Source organism: Eublepharis macularius, chromosome 2 (genome assembly GCF_028583425.1).
Source record: "Eublepharis macularius isolate TG4126 chromosome 2, MPM_Emac_v1.0, whole genome shotgun sequence".
NCBI lineage: Eukaryota > Metazoa > Chordata > Lepidosauria > Squamata > Eublepharidae > Eublepharis > Eublepharis macularius.
The window spans coordinates 67960953-67987156 of NC_072791.1; the positions used below are offsets into that span (position 1 = coordinate 67960953).

The 26204-nt window shown below is 42.5% G+C and overlaps 1 protein-coding gene across 1 annotated transcript in view; it reads right to left on the reverse strand.

Moving 5' to 3' along the window:
• Positions 1–26204, reverse strand: part of SPTBN5 (spectrin beta, non-erythrocytic 5) — a 161389-nt gene that overhangs the window by 17944 nt on the left and 117241 nt on the right. Inside the window, exons 49-59 of the mRNA XM_054969930.1 lie at positions 25240–25386; positions 24597–24734; positions 22822–23078; positions 17369–17555; positions 14089–14301; positions 7567–7763; positions 7029–7233; positions 5332–5526; positions 4515–4670; positions 3090–3307; positions 2702–2891 (exon numbers count right to left, since the gene is read on the reverse strand). Coding sequence (XP_054825905.1) covers positions 2702–2891; positions 3090–3307; positions 4515–4670; positions 5332–5526; positions 7029–7233; positions 7567–7763; positions 14089–14301; positions 17369–17555; positions 22822–23078; positions 24597–24734; positions 25240–25386 — 2103 coding nt within the window. The remainder of the gene's footprint in view (positions 1–2701; positions 2892–3089; positions 3308–4514; positions 4671–5331; positions 5527–7028; positions 7234–7566; positions 7764–14088; positions 14302–17368; positions 17556–22821; positions 23079–24596; positions 24735–25239; positions 25387–26204) is intronic.

Sequence of the window (26204 nt, forward strand, 5' to 3'; positions counted from 1 at the left end):
GGAAAGGCTGAGGGCCTTGGGAATGTTTACTTTGGAGAAGAGGAGGTTGAGGGGGGACATGATTGCTCTCTTTAAATATTTGAAAGGCTGTCATTTGGAGGAGGGCAAAGAGCTGTTCCAGTTGGCAGCAGAGGGTAGGACGCGAAGCAATGGGCTAAAACTACATCCACAAAGGTACCGGCTGGATATTAGGAAAAACTTTTTCACGGTCAGAGTAGTTCAAAAGTGGAATCAGCTGCCTGGGGAGGTGGTGAGCTCCCCTTCACTGGCAGTTTTCAAGAAGAGGCTGGATGAATACTTGTCAGAGATGCTTTAGGCTGATCCTGCACTGGGCAGGGGGTTGGACTAGATGGTCTGTACCAACTCTATGATTCTATGATTCTATGATGTAATTTCTCCCTTTCTTCCTCTAACCCTACTTCTATGTCCTACTGTCACTTCCTGCAGCTTAGCTCCTATCTCCTGCCCTTCCTTATGGTCCTCCAGCTTCCCATAGCCTCTCTGTTCTTCGCCCACTATGCTAAGGACTTCTTCCTCTTTCTTTCTACCTTTGTCTGTCACCTGCCCTCTGCATTTTCATGTCCCTTCAGGGACAACTCAACAACTTCCTCTGCTACTGGATGGCGTTTCTTTGGACTAGCCCCATGAAGGGAACATATTAATAAGATTAATTCGAATTAAACACTAGGATTTGCAACATAAATATCTTCACTGGGTTGCCATAAGCAAACTGCTACTGTATTGATTAATGACTGCTGAAGACAGAACTTTTCTTGAAAGCTGTACTTTCCCTTCTCTTTTTTCACTTTGCAACTTGGTTAAGAAAATACAGTTTCCATCTAGTTAAGTGTCTGCCCTATTCCTTTCTCTGTAGATACATCAAGACTTGTTGTTTTTGAGTACACGAAAACCTAAATGCCCCCCCTCCAAAGAACAATTATCTAAAAAGTACACATGCAGGGACACTTACATTTGGGACTAGAGAAGGGTTTTTGTGATCCTGTGGCCTGTTCCAATGCAGTAAAGAGACTGGCCACATTGGGCATGCACTGATCCCTAAAACATTATAAAACTTTTTGCTAATTTTAGTCCAATCTAACTCAGTTTTAGCTTACCTCTATGGACATACTTTTAGCAAAGCACTTGGCATGTACACCATCATGTGTTGCCAAAACCCTCTGACAATCATGCCATCAGTATATGCAAATGTATATTTGTCGTATGTGATAGATTACCAGAGGAGATACACTTTTGTGCTTTTATTTATTTTACAAGATTACTACTCTCATCTAAGCACTCACCTAAGTCTGCCCAAGATGGCTAACACCATTAAGTGAAATGATAAATAATACACTTTAAAATTTATAACAATTAATGTAAATTAAAACTCAGAAGACTCTTTTCTCATGCTGCTGTTTTTATTCATTGCAGACGAACACTCATATTTTCTTCATCTGCAATGAATAAAAACAGCAGCATGAAAAAAGAGAAAGACCAGGGCAAGGGGATAAAAAAAATCAATTAAAAGGTTGGGCAAAAAAAATATTTTGACCTGGCATCTAAATATTAACAGCGAAGATGCCAAGGATTCCGCAGGCAGAGCCCCACCACCAAGGAGGCCTCTTTTTCAGCCATCACCCACTTCACCTCCATCGGCAGGAGCACAAGGAATAGCACTAGAAACGAGGACTTTTAACTGGTAGTCTATACAGTACTGCAGGAGGTAGTAGAAGTGATTGACATCAGTGTAAAATTATGTTGTGATAATTGGTCATTAGTATAAATCCAAATAACATTACCCTATTTAGACAGAACTGTGCTCCTAGGCTGCATAGTGATTCCAAGATTTCATATTATCAAACAAAACCCATCCATTCCAATATCCTCCAATAGCTTGCAGGCGCTATTTATTTTTCATCTTTTCATTTTAAAAAAAGAAATGGAAAAACAGTGTAGTTTTCAATGAACAGAAAATCAAATTAAAAGCAGCAACAGGATCCCAAATGAGTTCAGAAGATGTTTGTCTCCCCCTCACCCGTGATCCACAGATCTCCTTACAAATCATACATAAGTCAAATGGAGTATCATTGTAAAGGTCAATGTATGAAGTTACCAAGTTGAAGTTACCAATGTATGAAGTTACCAAGATCATCAGGATAAAATGGTTCTCTCTACTCTTCCCCCTTTCATAACAAGTGTGTGGAGAACCACATGATGGGTGAAGCACTCAGGGACTCTAGTCTGACATGTTGATTCTGTATCATGTTGCATTTCTGTTTCACCTACACAACTTAAGACTTTTAGATGACAAGACCTTTGATATATTTATTTTTGATTTCTTTGGAAGCCCTATAGAGGTAAGGAGGGGTGCCTTGCACTACATCCTTGCTTGTTAATAACATCAGCCTAACAGAGTAATATATTCCCAAGGACACTCAGTGAGATCCTTCAGGTGAAAAAGAAAATTGAACTAGACTCTCTCATCTTGTGTAGCTGAAACCAGTAAGTGTACTCCAACATCATAAATAAGGCAGGAGAAAATCAACTGTGGTTAAAATTTGGGGCTGGAAAAGGAGTTTTGTAATCCTGTGGCCTACTTCCAGTCAGTAAAAAGACTGGCTATATTTGGTGTGCACTGATCCCTAGACCATTATAAAACTTCTTGCTAATTTTATTCCCATCTAACTCATCTTCAGCTTACCTCTATGGACATAAAGTGCCCATCCTTCATCAGGCTTCTTCCAGATTCTTGCAACTCTTCATATTTCAGCGACTGCTTCTCTATATCATGCTTGTACTCTTCATGCCGTTTAATAAGCAGCTCAGCACCAAGAAGATCATTTGACAATCTCTCAGATATAATCAGGGCATGTATTTCGCTGGCCCAGGCCCTGAAGGGATCAGTCAAAACGAAGGGATTGAACACTAATGTAGCTCAAGAATTTAAACAAAGGAGACTCTATAATACAGACATGAAGGGCACATAGCAAATAATCTGTGTCAGACATTCATATCTGTATCAAAACATTATTATTATTAAAAAAGGAAGACAAGAAGATCCCACATCTAGCAGATTAATTTATACATACATCCAATCTCTGCAATCAGCAAAGTAAATCTGCACTTGTTCTGCCTGCTGTAGCTTCTGCTTTCTCTCTGAAGACCTCCTGTTTAGTTTCTCCCAGCACTCATCCACTTCTGAAAGTCTACTCATCATGTTGTCTCTGGGATGAAGGTACAATCGGCCAAGACGCCAAGCCTCTCCTCTGATCCTTTCCAGTTCTTTTGCAATGGCTATTAGTTCCCTCTGGAACACAGAAAGGTTTGGGGAAAAACCTATCCTGATCACAAATACCAGCCAATATGAAATTTTCAGGAGGCTTAATTATTTATTAGTATAAGAACATTTGCAATTTTATATGAATCTTTTAGCCTGTTGAGTGTCTAATGAGAAGGGAAAAAATTGAATAATTATCAGAGCTATAGTAAATTTCTCCATATCCAGCCTACAGGAGGTACAGACAAGATGTGCAAGGAGCAGCCATCTCTTTCAGAGAAACTCACAAGGCCAGTTCTGGAGAGGTTTCAGTTTTGAGCGTACAGGTCTGAAGCCTAGGGCAGAACTTAAGATAGGCTTGCCAAATGCCTGTCACAGCAATCTGTGCCTCTGCCTACCAATCACCATTTCATAGGTGGGAGGATGCAGGCTGGTGACATGGGGGTGATGCCAGTCATCCCTAGCTGATGAAGTTTTTGGTGAATCCTAAAGCATCCAGAGATGCAAAGCTGTTACTTCCAATTATGTGGAAATGATGTAATGACATTGCAGGATGCTGTTCCAGTGAGTCTCCTCAAGTCTGCTGGGGATTGCCAGCCCTAAGGATTTGCTATTATGTGGCTTCATGCGGATTTCACAACAGAGGCTCCATTCGGTGGTCTAAGGATATGAAATGTGTGTGTGTGTTTCAGTTGCAAACAGAAAAGAGCACAAAATCCGATCACATATTCCCCAAGATCAAAAAGAGTCCAGTAGCACCTTTAAGACTAACCAATTTTATTTTATTGTAGCATAAGCTTTCGAGAATCAAGTTCTCTTCATCAGATGCCTGATCCGAAGTTCGGATCAGGCATCTGATGAAGAGAACTTGATTCTCGAAAGCTTATGCTACAATAAAATAAAATTGGTTAGTCTTAAAGGTGCTACTGGACTCTTTTTGATTTTGCTACTACAGACTAACACGGCTAACTCCTCTGGATCATATTCCCCAAGGACTTTGTAATGTAGAGAGAGAGGCAGATCCTAACAACGCAATCTTAAGCATGCTTACTCAGAAGTAAATTCCATTAGACTAAATGGATCTTGCTAGGGTTACATCCTAAATGTTCTTTAAAGGGAGGAAACCGTAAATGTTTCTGTAAGAGAGTCAACAGCAACACTGCTAGACCTTCCACAAAGCAAAATGTAAGAAGGTTTTTATTCATGTGGGTGTTTCAAAGCACTTGGCTCTACTCACCTCCAGTCGCTCATGCTGGTTAAGGAGGGTCTGCACACCTGACAGGTCATAGCCATACTCTTCCCTGTTCACAACAGCCTCTTTCTCCTGAATCCACCCCGTCAGGTTATCGACATCGTGATCGTACTGGTGCACCTCCCGAGCTGCTCTCAGATTCTGAAGCAGAGAAGATAGGACACTGAAGCCATCTCTTACAGTTATGCAGCTTGTTTGAAGCACAGCAGAAACAAATAGGAGTTCTGAGTCACACAACACAACAAGTACACCACACTTTGTGTAACTCCTAAATAGTACTCTGACAACAATACATCTACAGGTATTTAAGACATGGGGAGCCCTGAGGCATAAGTCTCTGAAACCTATACTGGGGAAGAAGGTTGGCCAGCAGAAGGTCAGAAAGAGAGAGGGGAAGTCTCCTCTCTCCTTCTCTTGTTTGTTGGTCTGTTTTTTCTTGTATTGTAAGCTGCTTTGGGTCCCTCCCTATAGGTAGAAGCACAAGATGCGAATGAATGAATGAATGAACGAATCCATTGCACTGTGAATCATACCCACAACAGCATTAATTGAAGCTAATATGATGCCAATGGAAGCCTTGACACATGATTACAAGAATTGCCAGAGAACATATATGTTGATTATATATGATACAATGTTCCATGTGATCGTCTACACAGGGATGGGATTGTGTGGCTAAAGAACATCTCAATCAGCCCAACATCTTCTGATGAAACAGCTCACAGTGTACAGCAAATTTCTTTTAGCAATAGTGATGACATTATTAAGTCAAACAGAACACCAGGAAAGCTTAGGTTCTTACCTCTGCCCTTGCTTGAGTGGCTTGATACAACCTCTCCCATGTGTTATTGACCAGCTGAGCCCTCTTCTCGACATCACTTATTTGGCTGTAGCACTGACTCTTGAGGTGTGATGCCAACTTGTTTATTAGAAGAACCTTGGCATACCCCAGTGATCTCACCTCCTTTATAAAATCTTCAAATTTTTTCTCCAGAATCTGATGGATGGGAAAGAAATTATTTTCTAAAATCCTGGTACCATTGCCGTTCGTTGAAGATACAGGACATAGTAGATCAATGTTTATATTTTAAAGCAATAAGGTAGCCATTCTGAGTGTAAATGTGGCAATTTTCTCCTGTCAGTTCTGTATGATATCCATATTAGACTGTCCTGCATATACTGAAACAGGTGCAGTCTCCCTATCATATTCTATTGTCATATTTACTGCTGGACTCACCATTGCCCTGTACACAAGTAGAATAATTGAAGAACCATTCTTAAAATCCTTTGGTTTAAGAGAAAAGACAAGACATTAACAAATTTATCCAAGCTCCAGAAATGTGGAAATGGTAAATAAAACCTGCCACCTTAACTGAATGTGAATGTTGTACAGAATGAAATTGGCTGCATTCCAGCATCATGAACAAACAATTTATAATAGGCATGAACCTGGCATGTTACTAGACTCCTTCTCTCCTCTCCATTCTCCAATAAACTTCCTAGTTTTGAAAGTATCAATTCACCTTGTTTGTTGTGATGTCCAAATGTGGAATACCTGGCCAAATTAAAATTTCTTTCTTTCCCAAAATGGGGCTTCTTTCTAAACAATAGGATTAGAAAGAAACCTGGTGTGTTGATCAGGCACTTATATTTGGATGTTAGAACAAAGTAGAATTACAGTGAAGACTGAAAACAGGGAGACTTCAAGCCCCATAAGAACAAGAAGCCAGGTTTGTATTCATGACAAATGAATACAGCTGTTTTGTATTCACTTACTAATTAAACTGAATGCAGCTACACCTTCCTATGCTCTTTAGTGCATTACTGTTCATTCATTATAAAAGAAAAATAAACAGTAATATGGAATATCACCTTAATTTTTTAAAAAGTGTTCATTGAATGGTGTGTTTTATTTCCAATTGTCTGAGTCTCCAGGAACTCTTACCCAATTGGGTAGAAGAAAGGGAGGAGGTGGTTGAAGCTGCTCAGAGTTTAGTGCCATAGTAAAATCTGGTTATCCTATTATTATTAATTTCTTCTAAAAGAAATCACAAAGAATTTGTGAAAGTGGACAGCATATAAAGCTATCTGTAGATCTGTGCCTGATGTGTTCAATGATCCATTGTTGGTTCACTACCCAAGTGATCCAAATGGCCACTTGGGCCACCAAAATAGTGGGGGACAGTAATGTGGGAGGAGGTGCCCAGGTGTGGCTTACACTTGTGGTTACCTCCTGTTCTGGTGCCATCAGCACCAAGGTCCAAAGTAGGATGCAAAGGCACTTCCTCTGCAGCTTGTCTAGGAACTTTCTGGGGTGGCACATGAGCAAGCATGTATCCTTTTATGTTGCTCCCACCTCATATACATGCTAGGCATGCTACAGAGGAAGGTGCTTAGAGCCTGTGGTGGGGGGAACACAGCATCGCAGAAGGGCATTAGCCCCACAGTGGCTCAATAAAGTCAGAATCTAGAAAACACGAAATGCAAACTCTGTTTTACCTCAACATCCTCCAAATCTTGACCATAATTATCTGATTCAGCAATGCTCTGTTTGCTCAAAAGCCAGGCTTCCACCAACTGGACTTCCCTCTCAAATTGATGCAGTTGAGATTGCTCCTGTAGAACTTTAGTTTGGGTCTCAACTTTTGTTAGGACAGAGTTAAATTCATTTAGCAAAGCCTGGAGCTTAGGAAGGATAATTGAGCTGTTATTTAAAAAAAGAGAAGAATTAGCAATCTAAGGGGGAAAACCATTTATATTATTATCAGCATACTTTCCCAATGATCTGTGAATTTCATAACCCAGGAAGGTGCATGCCAGATCCATGCAGCTTTTGCAGAGCATGGCGGCGAGATCCGAACATATTTATTCACATCTACTCATTCACAGCTGAAACGTAGGGAATAAGCTACTTTTTTCTTAATTAAAACTGGAGTGAGCTAAACCCTGCCAGAATGGGTTTGACTCCACTAGTTTTGCTCTTCTTCTGCAGTTTCTATTTGAAAAAGCATCCACAGTCAGTTTTCCACTTGCTTACCTATCTGGGTTGTCACAAGTCAAGAGGTGGTTTCCTGTTTCTTTCAACTTCTCAATACGGGAATTGAATCCCTCTAAGTCAAGCTTGATAGCTTCTACTTTACGAAGCAGTGCTCGAGTACATTCTTCATTCTGTCCATAATCTGGGATGTCCAAGACATATACCTTCTCTGCCATCCAGGATTCCACTTCCAAAAGCTGGAAGAAATCCAGTGAAGAGAAACGGAGAAACTATAGAGATGGATCTGCATGTAGTAACTCACAATTGAATCAGGCTTATCAAACAGGGGAACATGCCCATAAGGCCTGGTAAGACAAGAGGTGCATCCATACTACAAACTTATATTCATGGCTGTAGTTTGGTTACAATAATGAAAACGTATAGGAAGAGATTTCTAGATGATCGCTACATAGGAACTATAGTTCCTACATTTTTTACAGGAGAATGGATAATTGTTAAACCAGTTTAAGTGTTTAGTAGGGGTGTGCATAAAAAATCAGTTTTTTTTGGATTTGGGTATCAAGGGTATATATTAGTATTTCCAATATTTGGGTTAAAAATAATAGTTTTTTATTCAGCTCTGTTTTTCTTCAGGATTCTGAAATTAACCTGGTCCATTATTTCCTATGGGGGAACGTTTCCAGGGGACTAGAGGGGCTTTCTTTGGAGAAAATGGCATCAAAATTGCACTGAAGTGAGGGCTGCCTGTCCTCTAAAGACCCCCCTCCCCAATTTTCAAGATTGGGTCAAGGGGGCCAATTCTATCAGCTCCTGAACAAGGAGCCCCCAGCCCCCCTCCATGTTTCATATGGGGAAAAAATTCAATGCTTTGCCAAACACACAAATGCACAAAGAAAACAGAACCAACAATGGTCAACAGAATTAATGCCAATCCAGAGAATCCCAGCACAATCAACATTGCAGCAGCAAGCATCCAAAAGATGCTCTGAGTTGGCAGCCAATCACAACAGCTTTTATTTTATTTTATTTTATTTATGTCATTTATATTCCGCCTTTCTCATCGAGACTCAAGGCAAATTACATAGTATGAGATTAGTACCATCAGTGGCAAGAACAAGGGCAGGCATTTCTATACAGTGTCAAGAACATTTCCATAAACAATGTCAGAGGGTAAATAAATACAAGTTTACAAAGACATAGTATTAGCAAGGATCCAATATGGGGTTGAAGAATTGCTGAAACAGAACATAATCAATTCTAGGACTTACATTAAACAACATAAAGCACAGGTAGTACATAGGAGTACATATTTAAAGCAACAGATAATATGCAAGGCAACATAATGGTGAAATCTATGGTTCCCAACTCCTTAGTGAAACATCTGGGACCCCTTTCCTACAATACCACCCTCTTAGCTGAGAAAAAGGCCTTTTTGAATAATTCCGTTTTGCCTTGTTTGCCAAGGAGCATGGGGGCTCTCCTGACCTCCTCAGGCAGGCCATTCCATAGGATAGGGGCCAGCTCAGAGAAAGCCCGTGTACGAGTTGCCATTGATTTCTCCCATAAGCAGGCCGGCACCTGCAAGAGACCTTGTTCAGATGAGTGAAGCTGCTGTGGAGGGACACAAGGAGGGAGGCGGTCCCTTAGGTATGCTGGACCAAGGCCATGAAGAGCTTTGTATGTAATAACCAATACCTTAAACTGAGCACAGTAATTGATAGGTAGCCAATGGAGTGACTGTAGGATGGGAGTGATGTTCAAGCTCCTGCTTGCACCTGATAAAAGTCGAGCCACAACATTTTGCACCAATTGGAGCCTCCTAGTTAACTTAGATGGGAGACCAATGTATAATGTATTACAATAGTCAACTTTTGATGTTACCATAGCATGGATCCAGGTGGTCAGGTCAGCTGTGTCAAGATAAGAAGCCATTTTACAGGCTAGAGTGAGATTATTGTAAGCATTTTTTGCAGCTACCTTAACTTGTTTTTCCAGTAGTAGCACTGGATCCAGTATAACCCCTAGATTCTTAACTGAGTCTGCAAGGGTCAAACGAACTCCATCGAAAGTGAGGAGTACAACGTTTTTCAAGATCTCTGACTTCCCAACAAGCATTAATTCAGTCTTGACTGGGTTCAGTTTTAATTTGTTATTTTTCAGTCATTTCACTATGGCTGTCAAGCAGCAATCTAAGATTTCTACTGCATCCTGTAGGGACCTGGATATCGAGATATAGAGTTGAGTATCATTTGCATATTGATGACATCCAACACCATAGCTGCAAATGAATTCTCCTAAAGGTTTTATGTAGAGATCGAAGAACATGGGAGATAAGATTGCGCCCTGCGGAAACCTGCATGATAGTTCCCATTCTGGAGATAGCTGATCTCCGACGGCAACCCTTTGAGTCCATTCCATGAGAAATGATTTAAACCAGTCCAAGGCACATCCTTTGATGCCCACTTCTGTTTCCAAATGCCTCAACAGGATGGCATGGTCTACTGTGTCAAAGACTGCAGACAGATCCAGGAGGAGCAATAAGGAAGCATGGCCTTTGTCTATATTCAGATGGAGATCATCCACTAACACTACTAGTGCTGTCTCTGTCCCATGCCCTGGTCTGAATCCAGACTGGAAAGGGTCTAGAGTGCTAGAGTTTTCCAAGAAGTTCTGGAGTTGGTCAGCTATTGCTCTCTCAATCACTTTGCCCAGGAGGGCAGATTAGAGACTGGATGGTAATTGGCCACACCAGTTTTGTCTAGAGATGTTTTTTTAATTAGTGGACGGATAACTGCCTGTTTGAGTGGCTGGAGGAAGGTGCCCTGAGTTAGCAATTGATTTACAATAGATCTCAGTGGTCCACTTATGTGATCTTTACTTGATTTAAAAGCCAAAATGGGCAAGGATAAAGCGCACAAGTAGCGGCTTTCATAGATGCCTGGATCCTGTTTAGGTCTACCAATGTAATTGGTTCAAAGCAGTCCAAATATAGGCCAGATGGTGTATTAAGCATTTCTTCTATCTCATTTGTATTGCAGCTAGCATCCAGATCTGAGCGTATTCGTGCTATTTCATCAGCGAAAAACTTAGCGAAGGCCTCGCAGCTAATTGTCTGTTCTTGGGCGTAAAGGTTCAGATTTAGGGGTTAGAAGGTGTCTGGATAACCTGAACAACTGGGACAGTCATGAACTAGCCAACGCAATGGTTGCCAACAAGTAACATTTCTTTGCCACTTTCATTTCGGCTTCATAAATCCTCCAGTGTGTTCTGTAGCAAGTTCTATCAGTTTCTGTGCGTGTTTTACACCAGTGTCTTTCTAGATGTCTTCCAGCCCTCTTCAGGTCAGCCAGCTCCGTGGTAAACCATGGTGCTGGCTTCCATCCCAAGGGCCAGAGAGGTTGACAAGGAGCAATGGTGTTGTTAGCTTCAAGGAGCTTTACATTCCACCTCCTACAGCAACTTCTGTGGAGCATGCGTCTGGAATTCTAAAATCCCCCAAATGCCCCCAAGGCATTTTGGAATGTGGGTTTATGAGCCTTTGTGGGTGAATCATTTTAACTGGACCCCCATTCCTAGGGAAAGTAGAGAGTGGGCGATTTTCACAGGCAAATGGAATTGCACATTAGAGAGAGCTTATCGGTCCAATCATCACAGACCATATGAAAGAATCATCATGATTGGAAAGATAATTGAACTCTCCCTAACATGTGATTCCATTCACCTGTGAAAACCGTCTTCCTTCTCCCTCCCTTTTCTGCCCAGCAACTTATAAAATGCCGTCCTGATTGTTTCTGAATATTTTGGGGGTTAATCAGGACTAGCAATACTGGTTTATCACAAAATCTTCATATTAATTAGCACTCCAGAATATATTTTTGGATCAGATAAACCAAATTGCACACCCCTAATCTTTAGTACATATACAGACTGAAAGTATGTAGCAAAACTGAAAGACAATTGCACAAAGCTGCCATGGTGGAACATAGGGAGAGAGGTGGTCCTGTAGATATGAGGGACCAAGGCCATGAAGGGCTTTGTCTATGATAGACAAAACCTGGAATTGAGCCTGGTAATTCATGGGTAGCCAATGAAGCGACAGCTGAATGGGAGTAATATGCATGTTCCACCTAGGTCCTGATAATAACTGAATTGCGGCATTCTGCACCAACTGGACCAAGTGGAGTGTCTCAAGGATCTATTCTGGGCCCTGTGTTATTCAACATCTTTATAAATGACTTGGATGAAGGAATAGAGGGGATACTCATAAAATTGCAGATGCTATTAAATTGGAAGGTGTAGCAAGTAGAACAGAATCTTGACAGGCTGGAAAACTGGGCTAAAACTAACAGAATGAATTTCAGCAGAGATAAATATGAATTTCTCCATTTAGGTACTTCAGGGTCAGAAAGAAATTTTCCTCTATGCTAGATTGCCCAGACATCCTGAAATTTTTTTGCCTTCCTTTGAGCATAGAGCAGAAGTCATTGGGGCAGTGTGGAGAGTAGCTGTGAATGTCCTGCACTGTGCAAGGGATTGGATTAGATGGCCCTTGGTGTCCTTTCCCTCTAGGTTTCTATGTATCTGAGTTGACTTTGAAGGGAGATCTAAGTAGAGTGAATTACAGTAGTCTAGTCTCAATGTTACCATGGCGTAGATCCAGGTGACCAGATCAGCCATGTCAAGGTAGAGGAGCCAGTCTGCTGTAGTGGTGAAGAGCGGCAGGACTGTAATCTGGAGGACCGGGTTTGATTCCCCACTCCTTTGCTTGAAGCCAGCTGGGTGACCTTGGGTCAGTTACAGCTCTCTCAGAGCTCTCTCAGCCCCACCCACCTCACAGGATGATTGTTGTGAGGATAATAACACACTTTGTAAACTGAGGGGGTGTTAAGTTGTCCTGAAGGTTGGTATATAAATTGAATGTTAATATTATTATAATATTCTGAGCTACACTGAGTTTGAAGAAGGTATTTTTGCCACTGCGTTAATTTGCTTCTCTAGCAGCAATGCTCAGTCCAGTATAACCCCATCTTGCAAAGGTCAACTGAACCTCATTGAAAGTGGGGAGCACAATGTCCTTCAATATATCTGCCTTCCCAATCAGCATCACTTCTGGGGTCTTCTGCAGGTGGCACCCTGCACACAGGCAAAATTAATAGTTGCCTGTACACATGCATTCTCTGTAGTGGTCCCCACTAGAGATGGGCATGAACTGGGAAAAATCTGAACTGTGAGGTTCATGGTTTGTCACGTTTCACAAACCACAAACCTTCAAAACTTGCCCCAGTTTGCGAATCGATTCGTTTGGTTTGTGAAAATGTCACTTCCGGGTCAGCAGAAAGTATGCAGACAGCCCATCCCCCCTATTGCCTAGGAAACTGAGTGCTTGGTGCCAGGCTGTCTACAGAGACGAACCGAAATACGAACCAAACAAATTGGGCTAAAATTTGTCACGGTTTGTGAGAACCACGAACTGGCAGAGTTCATGATGCACTTTGGTTTGTATTTCAGTTTATGCCCACCTCTAGTCCCACCTTATGGAATGGCCTACCTCAAAAGGTCAGGAAAACTCCCTCTCTCTCTGTAAAGTTGCATTTGTATACCTCTATTGCATTATTTATTAAATGCCCCTGCTGTTGATTGTTTTGACTTATACTATGTAAACTACCTTGAGTCTCAGTGAGAAACGTGGATTATGAATCATGTGAATAAATAAAAACACTGTTGAGTAAACTTTCCCCCAACTTTCCTCAATTTACTCCGGATATTTGAATGCTTAGAAGGTGAATAGAGTGCACTCAAGACAGTCTCCTACCTCCTTTCAAATAGGAAAACCTTTCCTTTGAGAAGGGGGCAATTGTTGTCAGAATTGTCTTGATGGAGATAGGAAGGCCTTCTGAGACTTTTCGTAATAGGAAATGAGCATGATCCAGAACATTATGAAAGGGGATTGGGTCCTATCAAGGGAAAACTGGCTGACAAACAGCGAGGCAAGAGTGTTGTAATTAGGATCTGAAGTCCAAAAGATCTGAACCCAACTAAGCAGTGGAATCAGACTTTTGAAACATGCTGATTTCATATTTTGTGTGTGTGTATGTGATGTGCAACCATGTGAATGAGAGACCTCCAAAACATCCTATTGTTAACAGACTTGCTCAGATCCAGCAAACTGGAGGACATGGCTTTTATTGTCAAGCTATCTCATTTTGGGTCTTCCTCTTTCCCTACTGCCTTCGGCTTTTCCTAGCATTATTGACTTTTTCAGAGAGTCGTCTTCTCATTATGTGACCAAAGTATGATAGCCTCAGTTTTGTCATTTTAGCTTCTAGGGAGAATTCAGGCTTCATGTGATCTAGAACCCACTTATTTGTCTTTTTGGCCATCCATGTTATCCGTAAAACTCTTCTCAAGCACCACTTTTCAAATACTTTCTGTGGAAACTAGAGAGGGAGGATGCTTTAAATTTCATTTCAGCTTCTATCAGTATTTACTATCTATCAGAAACAGTTGGTTTTTCAAACATATGGAAACTAAACACGGCCTTACATTTCAGCCATATCTTACCTCAGTGAGGAAATGTTGGTTTTCATATGATTGCATGAGCCTCTTTCTTCTCTCCTGAACCTCACCCTTCAGGCTTTCTAAGGCAACCTCCAACTCTTTAACCTTTTCCATGATGTCTTGTGAGGCACAGTGCCCTCCTTTCACCAGCTTTTGGCCAGTGCTAATAACTGCTTTAGTTAAAGCATCGTGACTATTAATTTCATTTTCCAAATTCTGAAACACAGAAAAAATCGAGAACGTTTTTTTAATCTTTATTTTTAAATGCTGCTACCTCATTCAATTACAATACACATAGTTTTTAACAACGCTGAAGCCCCAACATTGAATAATTTGGCTCCAAAGTCATATTTCACTAGAACTGAAAGTATTAAGTTGTGATAAGGAGACAGACTACATAGAGAATTCTCAAGGTGCCATGTGATCTTGGCTTCTTGTCATCTTTATTAACTGGAATGACAGACATGCAGACCAGGAAATAAAACACCTGTTAACTTGCCAGACCTTCGCTCCAAAAAATAGATCATATAGAGACATTACCTCTTTTATTAGCAGGTAATAGGAGACTTATCATTCTTTCAGTTGCAAAAGTTTACATGCTTGTGATTGATTTTCGCAGCCAGTTAAATGTGGTCTAACCTTTTAATATTTTAGTAGTCTGCTTAAAAACTAATATGAAGTAGTATGAGGCAGAGAGAGAGAGAGAGAGAGAGAGAGAGAGAGAGAGAGAGAGAGAGAGAGAGAGAGAGAGTTAACCTGCCAGTCTTGCCCCTTCCCATCATGCTTCCCTCCATGTTTTTAAAAAGGCTATTTGCCTTTTAAAATAAAAAAAAAATTCTCTGTACAATATTTCTTGGTAACAACACAGAAGCAAGCTAACCAACTTTGTGCACTGCTGGCTTGATTAGAATACTTTCAGAAAAACCCCTGGGATGGAATAGGGTCCTTAGGGATGAACACAGTGAGAGAGGGTGCTTCTACAGCAGCCTCACTGTTCCAAAAACATTTTACAGGCCACCATCTTTTAAATCCAAGGGATAATTTAGCTGACCAATAGAGGAATTATCATAGTGTTTGAATTCTTCTCTGTCTTTTAATTTATTGCTCACCTTTCTTGTCAAGACTCAAAGCAGATTGGCAATGGAAAGTGCTATCAAGTCATAGCCAACTTATGATGACCCCTGCTGAATGTTTTAAGGCAAGAAGCTAACAGAGATTGTTTTCCATTGCCTGCCTCTGCATAGCAACCCTGGTCTTCCTTGGTGGTCTCCCATCCAACTACTAACCAAGGCTGACTCTGCTTAGCTTCTGAGATCTGATGGGATTGGGCTCGCCTGGGATATCCAGGTCAGGCCCAAAACAAATTATAGAATTATAAAAGCAATACAATCAAGACCAGTGGAGGATAGACAGTAAATAGTAGTAGAGAATGCCATCAAGTCATAGCTGACTTGTGGTGACTCTGGGTGGGGTTTTCACGGTAAGAGGTGGTTTGCCATTGCCTGCCTCTGCAACCCGGGTCTTCATTAGAGGTCTCCCATCCAATTACTAACCAAGGCCAACTCTGCTTAGCAATAATGCAATAAAATTGGATTATACAATAATTCACTTTACAAATTGCTGGTGCAGTAATAGCTATAATGATACAGCGAACTATAATACGAAATGTGGCTGTGAATATAGAGGTAAAAACACAAATTTGGAACTCAGGTAGAAAAAAGTGCTTTCATCTCTTATTCCGACCCAGAGCAGGCCCAACCTGTAGCTGAATATACAAACCCAAACACAGTATACACAGTCCATGGCTCTTGGAGAGCCACATTTGCAATGATCATCCATCCAAAGAGCCACTGTATGCTCTACGTACCATACAGTGGTATGGACAATATAGCTATTAACAGCTTGTGGGGAGAGTGGACTATAAATTTAATAACATAAATAAATAATAAATAAATCATAACTGTAAACTCATCATGTGCAAAATTAGCATAGTGCTTGTGTGCAAGGAGGGTTGCCTCTTTCCTGAATCTGGAGTGAGGGAGGGGCTGCCCTTTTGACCTTCTTGCTTTCTGCTCAGCCTGAGGCACAGCATCTCAGGTGAAAAAATGAAAATGCCAAGGGCTCCTGGAGGAAACCAAGTTAGCTGTAGAGAAAAGGGTGTAAAACGACGACGACAACCACCCTCCCCTCCTATTGTGGCTAGCTTGATCTTTTTCAGAGCGGCTGCTGTAGTGGTGCTGTTCATGCCCTGACAGTTGTCTGGGCGCTGAGATGAGAATACAAAGGCTGTGGGGAGAAGGGCGAGTGTTGGCTGGAGAGGAAGGACCCTTCCTTCCCTGGCACGAGGTCTGCAACTTGCAGCTTACCTGTTCTCCAGTCCCTGAGGTATCATCTGTTTCAAGGTCAGGAACCACTTGCCAACCACAAATCTCAAGAGGCAAGTGCTTTGCCTACTTTCCTGGGAAGTTGGGGAGCAATGCCCAGAAAAGCCACAAGTGACATGCCAAAGAGCCACAGGTGGTTCCTTAGCCCCAGAGTACCCCTGCCCTAACAGGAATAAAAGAGCTTATGCAATGTTCCCAGGCAGAGGTGAGCCCAGGGCTGCTTTGCACATGATGAGGAAGTAATGACATAGAGTGTAAGAGTGACTCACACATCTTACTTCCAAGCAAAATAAGAACAAGGTACTTGTGCATCTCTCCAAGGAGGACTCCTGGAAGATATGATCAGCACTGATCACCTATTAGATGGGCAGAGAACTTTAGAGCAAAGTTCACTCCCTCCAGCACTTTGAGCTGACAGCGTTGCTCACATCTTATTACTCAGGGCTATATGAACTGCAGGAAAACCACTTACATAGCTCCAGGTGCTAGATGCTTTTGTAGAGGCTGCTGGGCCAATCTGCATGCAGAAGCCTGTTTCTGAATTGTAAATTGTTTCAGAAGATCAAGGAGATTGCCTTTTACTTTTTCTTGTCTTACTGTTTTGAACTTCCAAAATATTAGTTTGATACCTTTGATATATAGACTTTTTATCGTTAGTGCATTCAGATGACAAAATTCTATGTTTCCTGATAGCTACACAATTGACACAAAATGAACGTTAGATAACAGCATTTGGTTTTGTAGACATGCTCCCTTTACAGCAAGAAACTGTTCATTTAATCCAACTGGCAGCAATTTATGGTAACAATGAATGGATTGAGAAAATGCGTTCCTGGAACTCTCGTCACTCCTCCCCACTCACATTTCTTGCTTTACCTGCAAAACTTAAATTATCTTACCTGGTGTTTTTCCTGCAAACTCTGAACATTTGCAAGAGACTGGCCATAGTCTCTGGAGGATGCCAGAGGGAGTTTCTCATGGATCCAAGTTAACTCCTCAGTGACATCTTGGAGGAACTGATACTGCAGCCTGCTGGCCTCCAAGCATCCACTTCTCTCTTGCAACGGCCCCCTAAGGCTCTTGTACCTGGGGATTTAAGATGAACCCTCATTTCAGAACACTCAAATATAGCTAGGGACACATGACTGGTTTTTAAAAAGGAGGGGTGACTGGGAAGGAATAGACTCACAAACCCCTCCTGTTCCTTCTGGTTGGCTTTTGGGAGGTCAGAAAAACCTCCCAAAAGGGAGAGGACAGGAGGGGATGAGCCAGTGTGTGGCTCTTGTGGCCTTTCCATATAGGCCCAGGGTAATGTTGATTGCCACTTTGGGGTCAGGAAGGAATTTTCCTTCAGGCCTCATGGGCCAGGTATCCTGGAGTTTTTCCCCCTCCCACTGAGCATTGAGCAGGGGTCACTGGAGAAGGAGGGGGGTAGCTGTGAATTTCCTGCACTGTGCAGGGGCAGGGGGCAGAAGACCCTTACGGTGCCTTCTGGACCTCTATTTCTATGCAAGCACTTGAGTGCTCTGTGCTAGGAGGTTGATGGCTCCTCTTTTCAACCCCTCTCTCCTAACTGCCAGCTACTGGCCTACTGCTGGATTCCTGTACATGGACAGATAGCAGTCACAATAATTAAAATATTGGGGTAAATTCTTGGGTGGATGGAATTTTCCCCCAGTGACAAAGGGGAAAGTGAGAATATGCTTAGAAGGGAGAAAAGGAGTGGAAGATTTGTTTTCCCTTATTGTGAAGCTTCCTTTCTTGGTGTTCCAGGAGTGGGACAGTAGCCCTTACTCTTGGGATATAGATCCTCCTCTCCAAAGGCAGGGTCAGTCAGCTGATTTTGATCCCAGATGGGAGGGGCTTGTCCCTGGAATCACCAGTCCGTTCCCGATCCCTGACGATACCAAGAAGAAAAAATAACCCCCCTCAATTTTTTATATATAAATAGAAGGGTTCCTTCCCTGACACCAGTGGGAGGAAGACTATCATCTTAACTCTTCATCCAATCCTAGAAACCACCCCCCAAGAAAACTTGGGTGGGTACGACTGCCCCACTCCTGGACCACCAAGAAAGGAAGCTTCACGGTAAGTGAAAACAAATCTTCCATTCTCCGGTGGTCCTAGGGCAGTCCTTACTCTTGGGACATACAAAAGCAATGTGCCTCAGGGTCCAGCTTCCTGGCCTAGAGGACGTGTTATAGTACTCTTCTGCCCAAAGTTGTTTCTGTGGGGGACAACTTATCTATTCTATAGTTCCTGATGAGTGATTATACTGATTTCCATGTGGCTGCCTTATTGATTGTCTCTAACAACTAAAGAATTTATAGGCTGCCGATGTAGCTGCTTCCCTTAGTGAGTGCGCTCTAATGTCCTGAGGCATCTCCAGACCTCTGGCTTGATGTGCCAGAATTATGTACTCTCTGCTTTATCTACTTAGCAAGGAAATGTACACTGTCTGTCCCAAGGAGGACTTTCTGGAAACACTTAACTAGTGTCTCAGACTTGTGAAAACTGTTTAGTCCTGCACAAGTAGAATCTCATATCTCTGTATATATCAAGGCAGTGAGATTCCCTTTCCTTCCCATGCTTTGGATTAGGTTAGAAGGAGGGATGTACTATCTCTTCTGTCCTATGAAAGGTGGAGTTCACCTTCATAAAGAAAGTTAGTTATGTTTGTAACTTTATCATCATGAAGGAAGAGGCATAGATCTTTATCTACTGCTAGTGCCTGCACTTGCCTAGCTAATCTTATTCCCATCAGAAGATGGTTTTAAAGGTCAATTCCTTTAGAGGACATGAGGTCATAGCCTCAAAGCAGTCTTTTGGATAATGCTCTCAGTAAGATTCCGTGTGGAAAAACCAGTGGATCCTTGGAGGATTCGACAATGAGGTACCCTGTTAGAATTTGTTGTATAGGGGAATGTCCCTTCCTAGAACCCCTAATTGCCAAGATGGTCACTACCTGTTGTCTAAGGGTGCTGGTGTTAAGACTTTTCTTCAACCCTTCTTGAAGGGAGGATAGTATTTCCCTAATTGGCCCCTAGAGGGTTATGTGCCTTTATCCATGCACCACTTTGGGGAACTTAGCAGGTATCTTTATAGACTCTGTGGAACTCTTCCTTGAGGCTAACATAGTACCAATTATGCCTTCTGCATAATCCATCCCTATTAGTTGTTTGTATTCAACCTCCATGCTGTGAGACTTGTCAGAGCTAGTCAAGGGTGTGGCATTGTCCCCTGCATCATGGGCCCTCATTCAGTGGGAGGTGCCAGGGATCCATGCTTGAAAGACTCTTCAGGTTTTGAGACCATGTCTTTCTGGGGTGCTATAAGAATCACTTCTGCACTTTACTGTGTGATTTTTTTTGAACAACTCTGTACAACAACCGTACTAGGGAAAACGTACAGAGTTGTAGAGGCAGCTTGTAACTCAGGATGACTATCCCTGTGGTTTGAGGGTTTCTTTTTCTTGTGCCTTGTTGAAACTCTGGCAGACCAGTTGGGGAATCACTCTGGATATCATCCATTCTGCCATTCTGCTTGGTCCATTACTCTCTGCCTTAGCTAGTCTACTGGGAAGTTGTCCTGGTCTGTTATGTGTACTTCTTTTAGATTCGAGGTGATCTTTTGTTTGTATAAACATATGGTGACCTGTGGAAAGATCCTAGGATTCTACCAGACCCAGAATGATGGCTCTGAGTTCCAAAGGGTTTATACTGTTGACCATTTCTTCTTCAGACAGATGCTCTATAACATTCTTCCCTGGGGGTGGGATCCCCATCCCCATAGACTCGTGTTCATGGTCATCACCATTCTCATGGGTTCCCTGAGTGGGATGCCATCATGGGACCAGATGAGGTCCGGCCACCGGCTGGTCTCCTGTTTGAGGATCTCTGGCAACTAAACTATCTTGGACATCTTGTGCTCTAACACCTTGTAGTATGGTAACAGGAATCTCTGTAGTGCACAGGTCTGGAATCTTGCCTCCTGGAGAACATCCTGATAGGATATCCTCATCCCCAGCTGCTGAACTAGAAGCATCACTTCTGCTTTCTGTCTCCTTAAGACCTCTGTTGCCATTACTGACTCTTTGTTACCTTTCCTGTGACTCTTTGTTACCTTTCCTGTGATATTGCTATGCCCAGGTGCAATATTTACTGGGTTGGGAATAAAATCCAGTCTTTTCTTTGTTGGCCATGTATCCATGGTCCTGCAGACAGGCTACCGTCAATTTTATTGCTTCCACCTCTTGTAGTAGAGCTGGAACCATGACCAAGATGTCATCTGGATATGGGAAAGCAGCCACTCTCTGCAATCTAGCCGAGCTATCACTGCTACAAGGATTCTAGTGAACCCCCTGGGTGTCATTTTCAGGTCAAAAAGAAGAGCCTGATATTGAAAGTGCCTCTGAGAGATCGATAGAAGCCAGACAAACTCCCTTCTGAATGACAGTCATGACAAATTTGAGGCTTTCCATTCCAACCTTCCTTGTTCCTATGTGTCTGTTTTATTGGATCAATTCTTTTGGATCTGGAGGAAAAGGGCCCAGCTGGCTCAGAGTTGAATTCCACCGATCACTGTATCCAGGATCATCTCTTACTGTTTGCTGCCAGATTTTCCAAGCATTGTAAATGCTACCCTATCACAATTATGCCTGCTGCCTTGGCATAGACACACTGAGTTCTCTTCTTTGGCCCATTGGTATGCTGACTGGGTTTGGTGAGGGGGGAGGGACTACCCTCCTCTAAATGTTTGATCTGCTTTTCTTTATCCAGAGGTACTCCAGACAGGAGGGAACCATGGTTACTTTGAAGGGAACCGTGGTTACTTTGGCTTTGGGGCAAAAAGTCCACGTTCCAATTTCTGGCTTGCCTGGACTAACCAGGTCTGGGGCTGTGATAAGGTCAGAATTACCATTATTCCCCCAAAATTGCTGGGTAGTTGAGACTGAAAAGGGTGATTTACCCAAGGTCAGCTACTGAGCTCGTGCAGTTATGGGGTTTCAATGAGCAGAGTGCTGATTCGTGGCCCAGTCACTTAATCACAATGTTACAGCAACTCACTTCAGGTGGCATCTTAGCCTGATGAGTCCAGATCCTAGACCTTCTCCCTTTCACTAGTCTGTTGAGAGGCCTAAGAGTAGGCCAAGGCCTGGGAGTTTGGAAGGTCTAGACCACAGGCTTGCACTCTCTGAGGCCTGGGAGGTGGCTAGGCCTACCTTTGCTGACATTCCGCCAGCAGAAATTTTCTAGGCATTCTTGCCTGATGGGTACAGGCCCTTGGGCCTTTTCTCTTTCCCTGGCCTGTTGAGAGGCCTGGGAATAGGCCAAGGCCTAGGAGTTTGGTGAGTCTAGGCCGCAGGCTTGTGCTCTCTGAGGCCTGGGAGGTGGCTAGGTCTGCCTTTGCTGACATTCCGCCAGCAGAAATTTTCCTGGTGTTCTTGCCTGATGGGTACAGGCCCTTGGGCCTTTTCTCTTTGCCTGGCCTGTTGAGAGGCCTGGGAATAGGCCAAGGCCTAGGAGTTTGGTGAGTCTAGGCCGCAGGCTTGTGCTCTCTGAGGCCTGGGAGGTGGCTAGGTCTGCCTTTGCTGACATTCCGCCAGCAGAAATTTTCCTGGTGTTCTTGCCTGACGGGTACAGGCCCTTGGGCCTTTTCTCTTTGCCTGGCCTGTTGAGAGGTGGCTAGGCAGCCCCAGTTCCCCGCTGGATCAGTCTTACTGCGGTTCAGTCAGGGCTGCTGGGATTGGAGCAGTTCCTCTGCTGCTGCTGGAGTCTGCTCCTTTGAAGCCTGAGGGAGTTCCCAATAATATTGGTCTTCATGACAGTCTACCGCGGACTCAAACACCACATCTTCTGGCCATCTGAGAGGGGGTTCCTCCCTGCCCAAAGATGGGGAACCTCAGTGGAGTTTTGCGGTTGCAGCTGTGGAACCTGGGAGAACCTAGGGACCTCTGGCTCTAACGCTCGCCATCACTCTGCGCAAAACAGGGGTGGGGTAGGATGGTAGGGCCTTTCCCTTCCCATGCAAGCTCCACATTGCCTGTTAGCCTCTGCCTTCCTGAGAACTGGGATTACGGATGCACCCCACCGCCACCTGGCTCTTCTCTGGCAGTTTCTTCTTTACTGGGATCGTTGTGCTCTGCAGAGTGCTGCTGAAAACGTCCTGCTTGGATGACTGGGACAGAAAGACTGGTGATTCCAGGGATATGCCCCTCCCCTCTGGGATCAAAATTAGCTGACTGATCCTGCTTTCAGAGAGGAGGAACTATATCCTAAGAGTAAGGACTGCCCCACTCCTAGGACCACCGGAGAAGGAGGAACAAACAGAAAATGGACAACCACTGAAGTACCTATGCACTACATGGTCCACTCTCTCTTCTATTTCATCTGCCATAAAATGCTTCTCCTGCTGAAATTCTTGCACTTTATTTATAAACTCTTGTAGTTGCTCTTTACGGCCAGCAAAATCTTCTTCTAATGCCTCCTGTTTCTTTAGAAGATCGTTCAGAACCAGGAGGTTAGGGCTGCTTTCTGGTACATTCAGCTCACTTCCTAGATCTTCCAGATATTTTTCCACATCATCCACATTACGGAGAAAATGTAGAGCCTATGAGCAGAGAAAACAAAAAAAATAAATTCATAGACCAAAAGAGAGTATTGGGACCTTATTGTAACAGCTGTCTACTTGTACTAAAAAAGAATATTTAAACATTGAAGTGTCCTTTGAAGATAAATAATTAAAAGTTTGATCCAATGAATAGAATGCATTCACAGAATGGAGTCTTCCCCCTTTCTTCCTTATCCTTTGAAAAGCCACTTCTGTGGATCAGGGATACAGATTAGGATACCAACTAGAGGGTGGCAAATTGAGAGCAAATCAGCAGAAGTTATCTTGGAAGCTCCTCTGTAAACAGAGCCAAGAACTCAAACAAGAATGTGGAGGAGGCATTTTCTACTGTCCATCCTTTTTGCTCAGCCCCCTGCACTGCATCCTGCTCTCTTTCTGAGAGCAGAACCACAAGTGACAAAAGGCACAGATTGGACACTTGTCTGCTTCCCTCAAGTTTTGATGGGAAATGTAGGCATCCTGGTCTCGCAGCTTCGCTCTCTGACTGCTGTCCAATGGACTTTTCAACTGTCACTTGTCCAACATTCCGCCAAGCTGCCTACATTTCCCATCAAAACTTGAGGGAAGCAGACAAGTGTCCAATCTGTGCCTTTTGTCACTTGTGGTTCTGCTCTGAGTGTCACCTGGTCCCAAGGAGCGGATGATGAGGTGGGAGGAGAATGCTGCAGAGGCAAGAGGGAGAGATCCTCTCCATGAACTCTTTCCATTCATTGATCCTCCTAATGCATTTAATTAAATTGTTTATTTGCCTTTTACTTAATTGGGATGCAGCAGAATATATGAGACATAATTTTTTGGCAGAAACACTGAGCAATGCTGGTAGTATAGGGATGAAGAAATCCTTTGGAAAGCAAAAATCATGACTCCACACTGAATCAAATTAGAATCTGAATAGTCATATGCTTGAATAAATCTGCAGATGTTTTCAGTGATCACAAGGAACATTTCTTTTGAACTGCCAAGTAACTAAAATTAGTGGGCAACGCAATACCTAATGTACATTTTCATTTCAGTTGAGTTTTTTCTATTGTACATAATGTGAGAACTTAAACTGCATAGAGAAAATAAATACTTCTTTTTGGACAATCTGGATTTTGCACATGTTTGATTGGTTTGTGATGGCCTTTGTTTCTTCTCTATTTCAGATAAAACACTTTCAAGATTTGGGTTCATATTTATATCTGTATCTATCTATCTATATAATAGCTAGCTTTGATCTTGAATTCAGCTCATGGAAAAATGAAACTTATATGGAAGACCTATATTCAAATCCTTGCTTGTATATGAATTTACCAGGGGGCACTAGGCTAGTCACTTCTTAGCCTCTGTTGCTCATCTTTGCAACAAAACCACAGCAAGATCTCTCACTGTTAAAAGTGCAGTGGTCCCTTAACACTGACACTTAGAATGAAATAGATAGGTAGGATTCTAGAGTCATTTTCACTAGAAATTATGCCAAGGGAGATTCCGCCCCACCCCCCTGCATTTTTGCTGTACCTTGCAGGCATCCTGCATCTTTCTTTTCTTTTCATGGCAGTTTTCCAACAATTCATCCCAAAGGTCCTCTATTTCCTGTAGTCTGGACTGGATGGTATCTGAGGCACAATGTCCATTCTGGAGCATCTTTTCTCCTTCCTGCAGCAAAGAAGAGTCAAACATCTCCCTTTATGTTTATTTCCCAAAATAAACTGTGTGTAAATGGTTTCCAGAAGAGTAGCCATGTTAGTCTTTTGCAACCAGTACAACAGAGTCTTGTGGCAACTTAAAGGCTAACAAATGTATTGTGGTCTAAACATATGCCAAAGCTCTCACACCTTTAACACATACTGAATCGGCAGGGGATTTTGGTCCTCACTTTGTAATAAATCCTCTCTCCATCCTTCTTCTGTTTCTGCTCACATTCACGATATCTGTCTGCCAACCTTTTAAGTATCAAAAGCTGCTTTGCCTGAATTAAGTCCTTATACTGTAACACCTTCAAACAATATTATTTTGCTTTTAGTCCACAATTAAATTCAAGTCCCTAATTATGGGACCCTGGCTAGATGTCAGGCTGCAAATTCCCTTCTTTTGGCTCTGATTTTCAGGAAGGGTCTCTTTAGACAGATGCTGATCTCAATATGATGCTGAAATCACTTACAGCTTGAATGCGATCCAAGTCATTTCTGCTGGCTATGATCTCTGCCTGGAAAGTCTGGTGCTTTTGCAATTTAGCTGGAAGATTGCTTGGGTCTCTCCAGCTCTCATCCAAGGCAACAATGTTTTTTTCACTCATCCATGCTGCCACCTTTGTGGAGAAGAGAAAAACAATGATGAAGCAGATGCAAAAGCTCATTTTTCAGGCTTCCCTTTCAGAAAAGTTAATTGAGGGAGAAAAACATGGGGCATTGGAGTTTTAGGACTGGAATGCCAGACATGTAATTTGGCCCCAGAAACTTATATTTTCTGTTTTAATAATATAATTTTAAAAACTTGGCTCAGGCAATTTACCCTCACAAGGGGGAGGGGGGACTCCAGCTGTAGCTGTCTGTTTTTAAAATAAATGTACAAGTCTTACTGTCCCAAGATTATCTTGTTGGGAGTTTTCCTTAACTGTGCCTTTCTTAACCCTGGTGCTTAAAGCTAATCAGTCATTTTAGTGGACTGGCACCTCTAGCTCCCCTGCAATTTTGGTGCCATTTTGTTGAAAAACAGCCATTCCACCCCCGAAAAGGAATAATGAGACTCGAATAATTGTGGAATCCCAGAAAAAACCTGAACATGAATCCCAAAATGGTACCAGGGAACCTGAAAACCATTGAAAAACCTTTTCCCCCAGGTGCATATCCTTAGCCCAGTGTTTTAATTGCTTTTAATGGGTTTGTATGCATTTTAGCACTGATTTTAATTGTTTTAATAATGATGCACTGAGGTTTATTTTGGTTGGTTTTAATGGTTTCAAAATATGATTTTATTATGCATGTTTTAATTTGTTAGCCACCTTGGTGGCCCTTGTGAGGGTATAAATTTTGTAAAATAAATTTTTACAAAACAAATCTTTGAGGTGATTGAAAGATAGACACAACTCAGTATAAACCAGGTACTTTGGCCACATTTTTTGCAAAG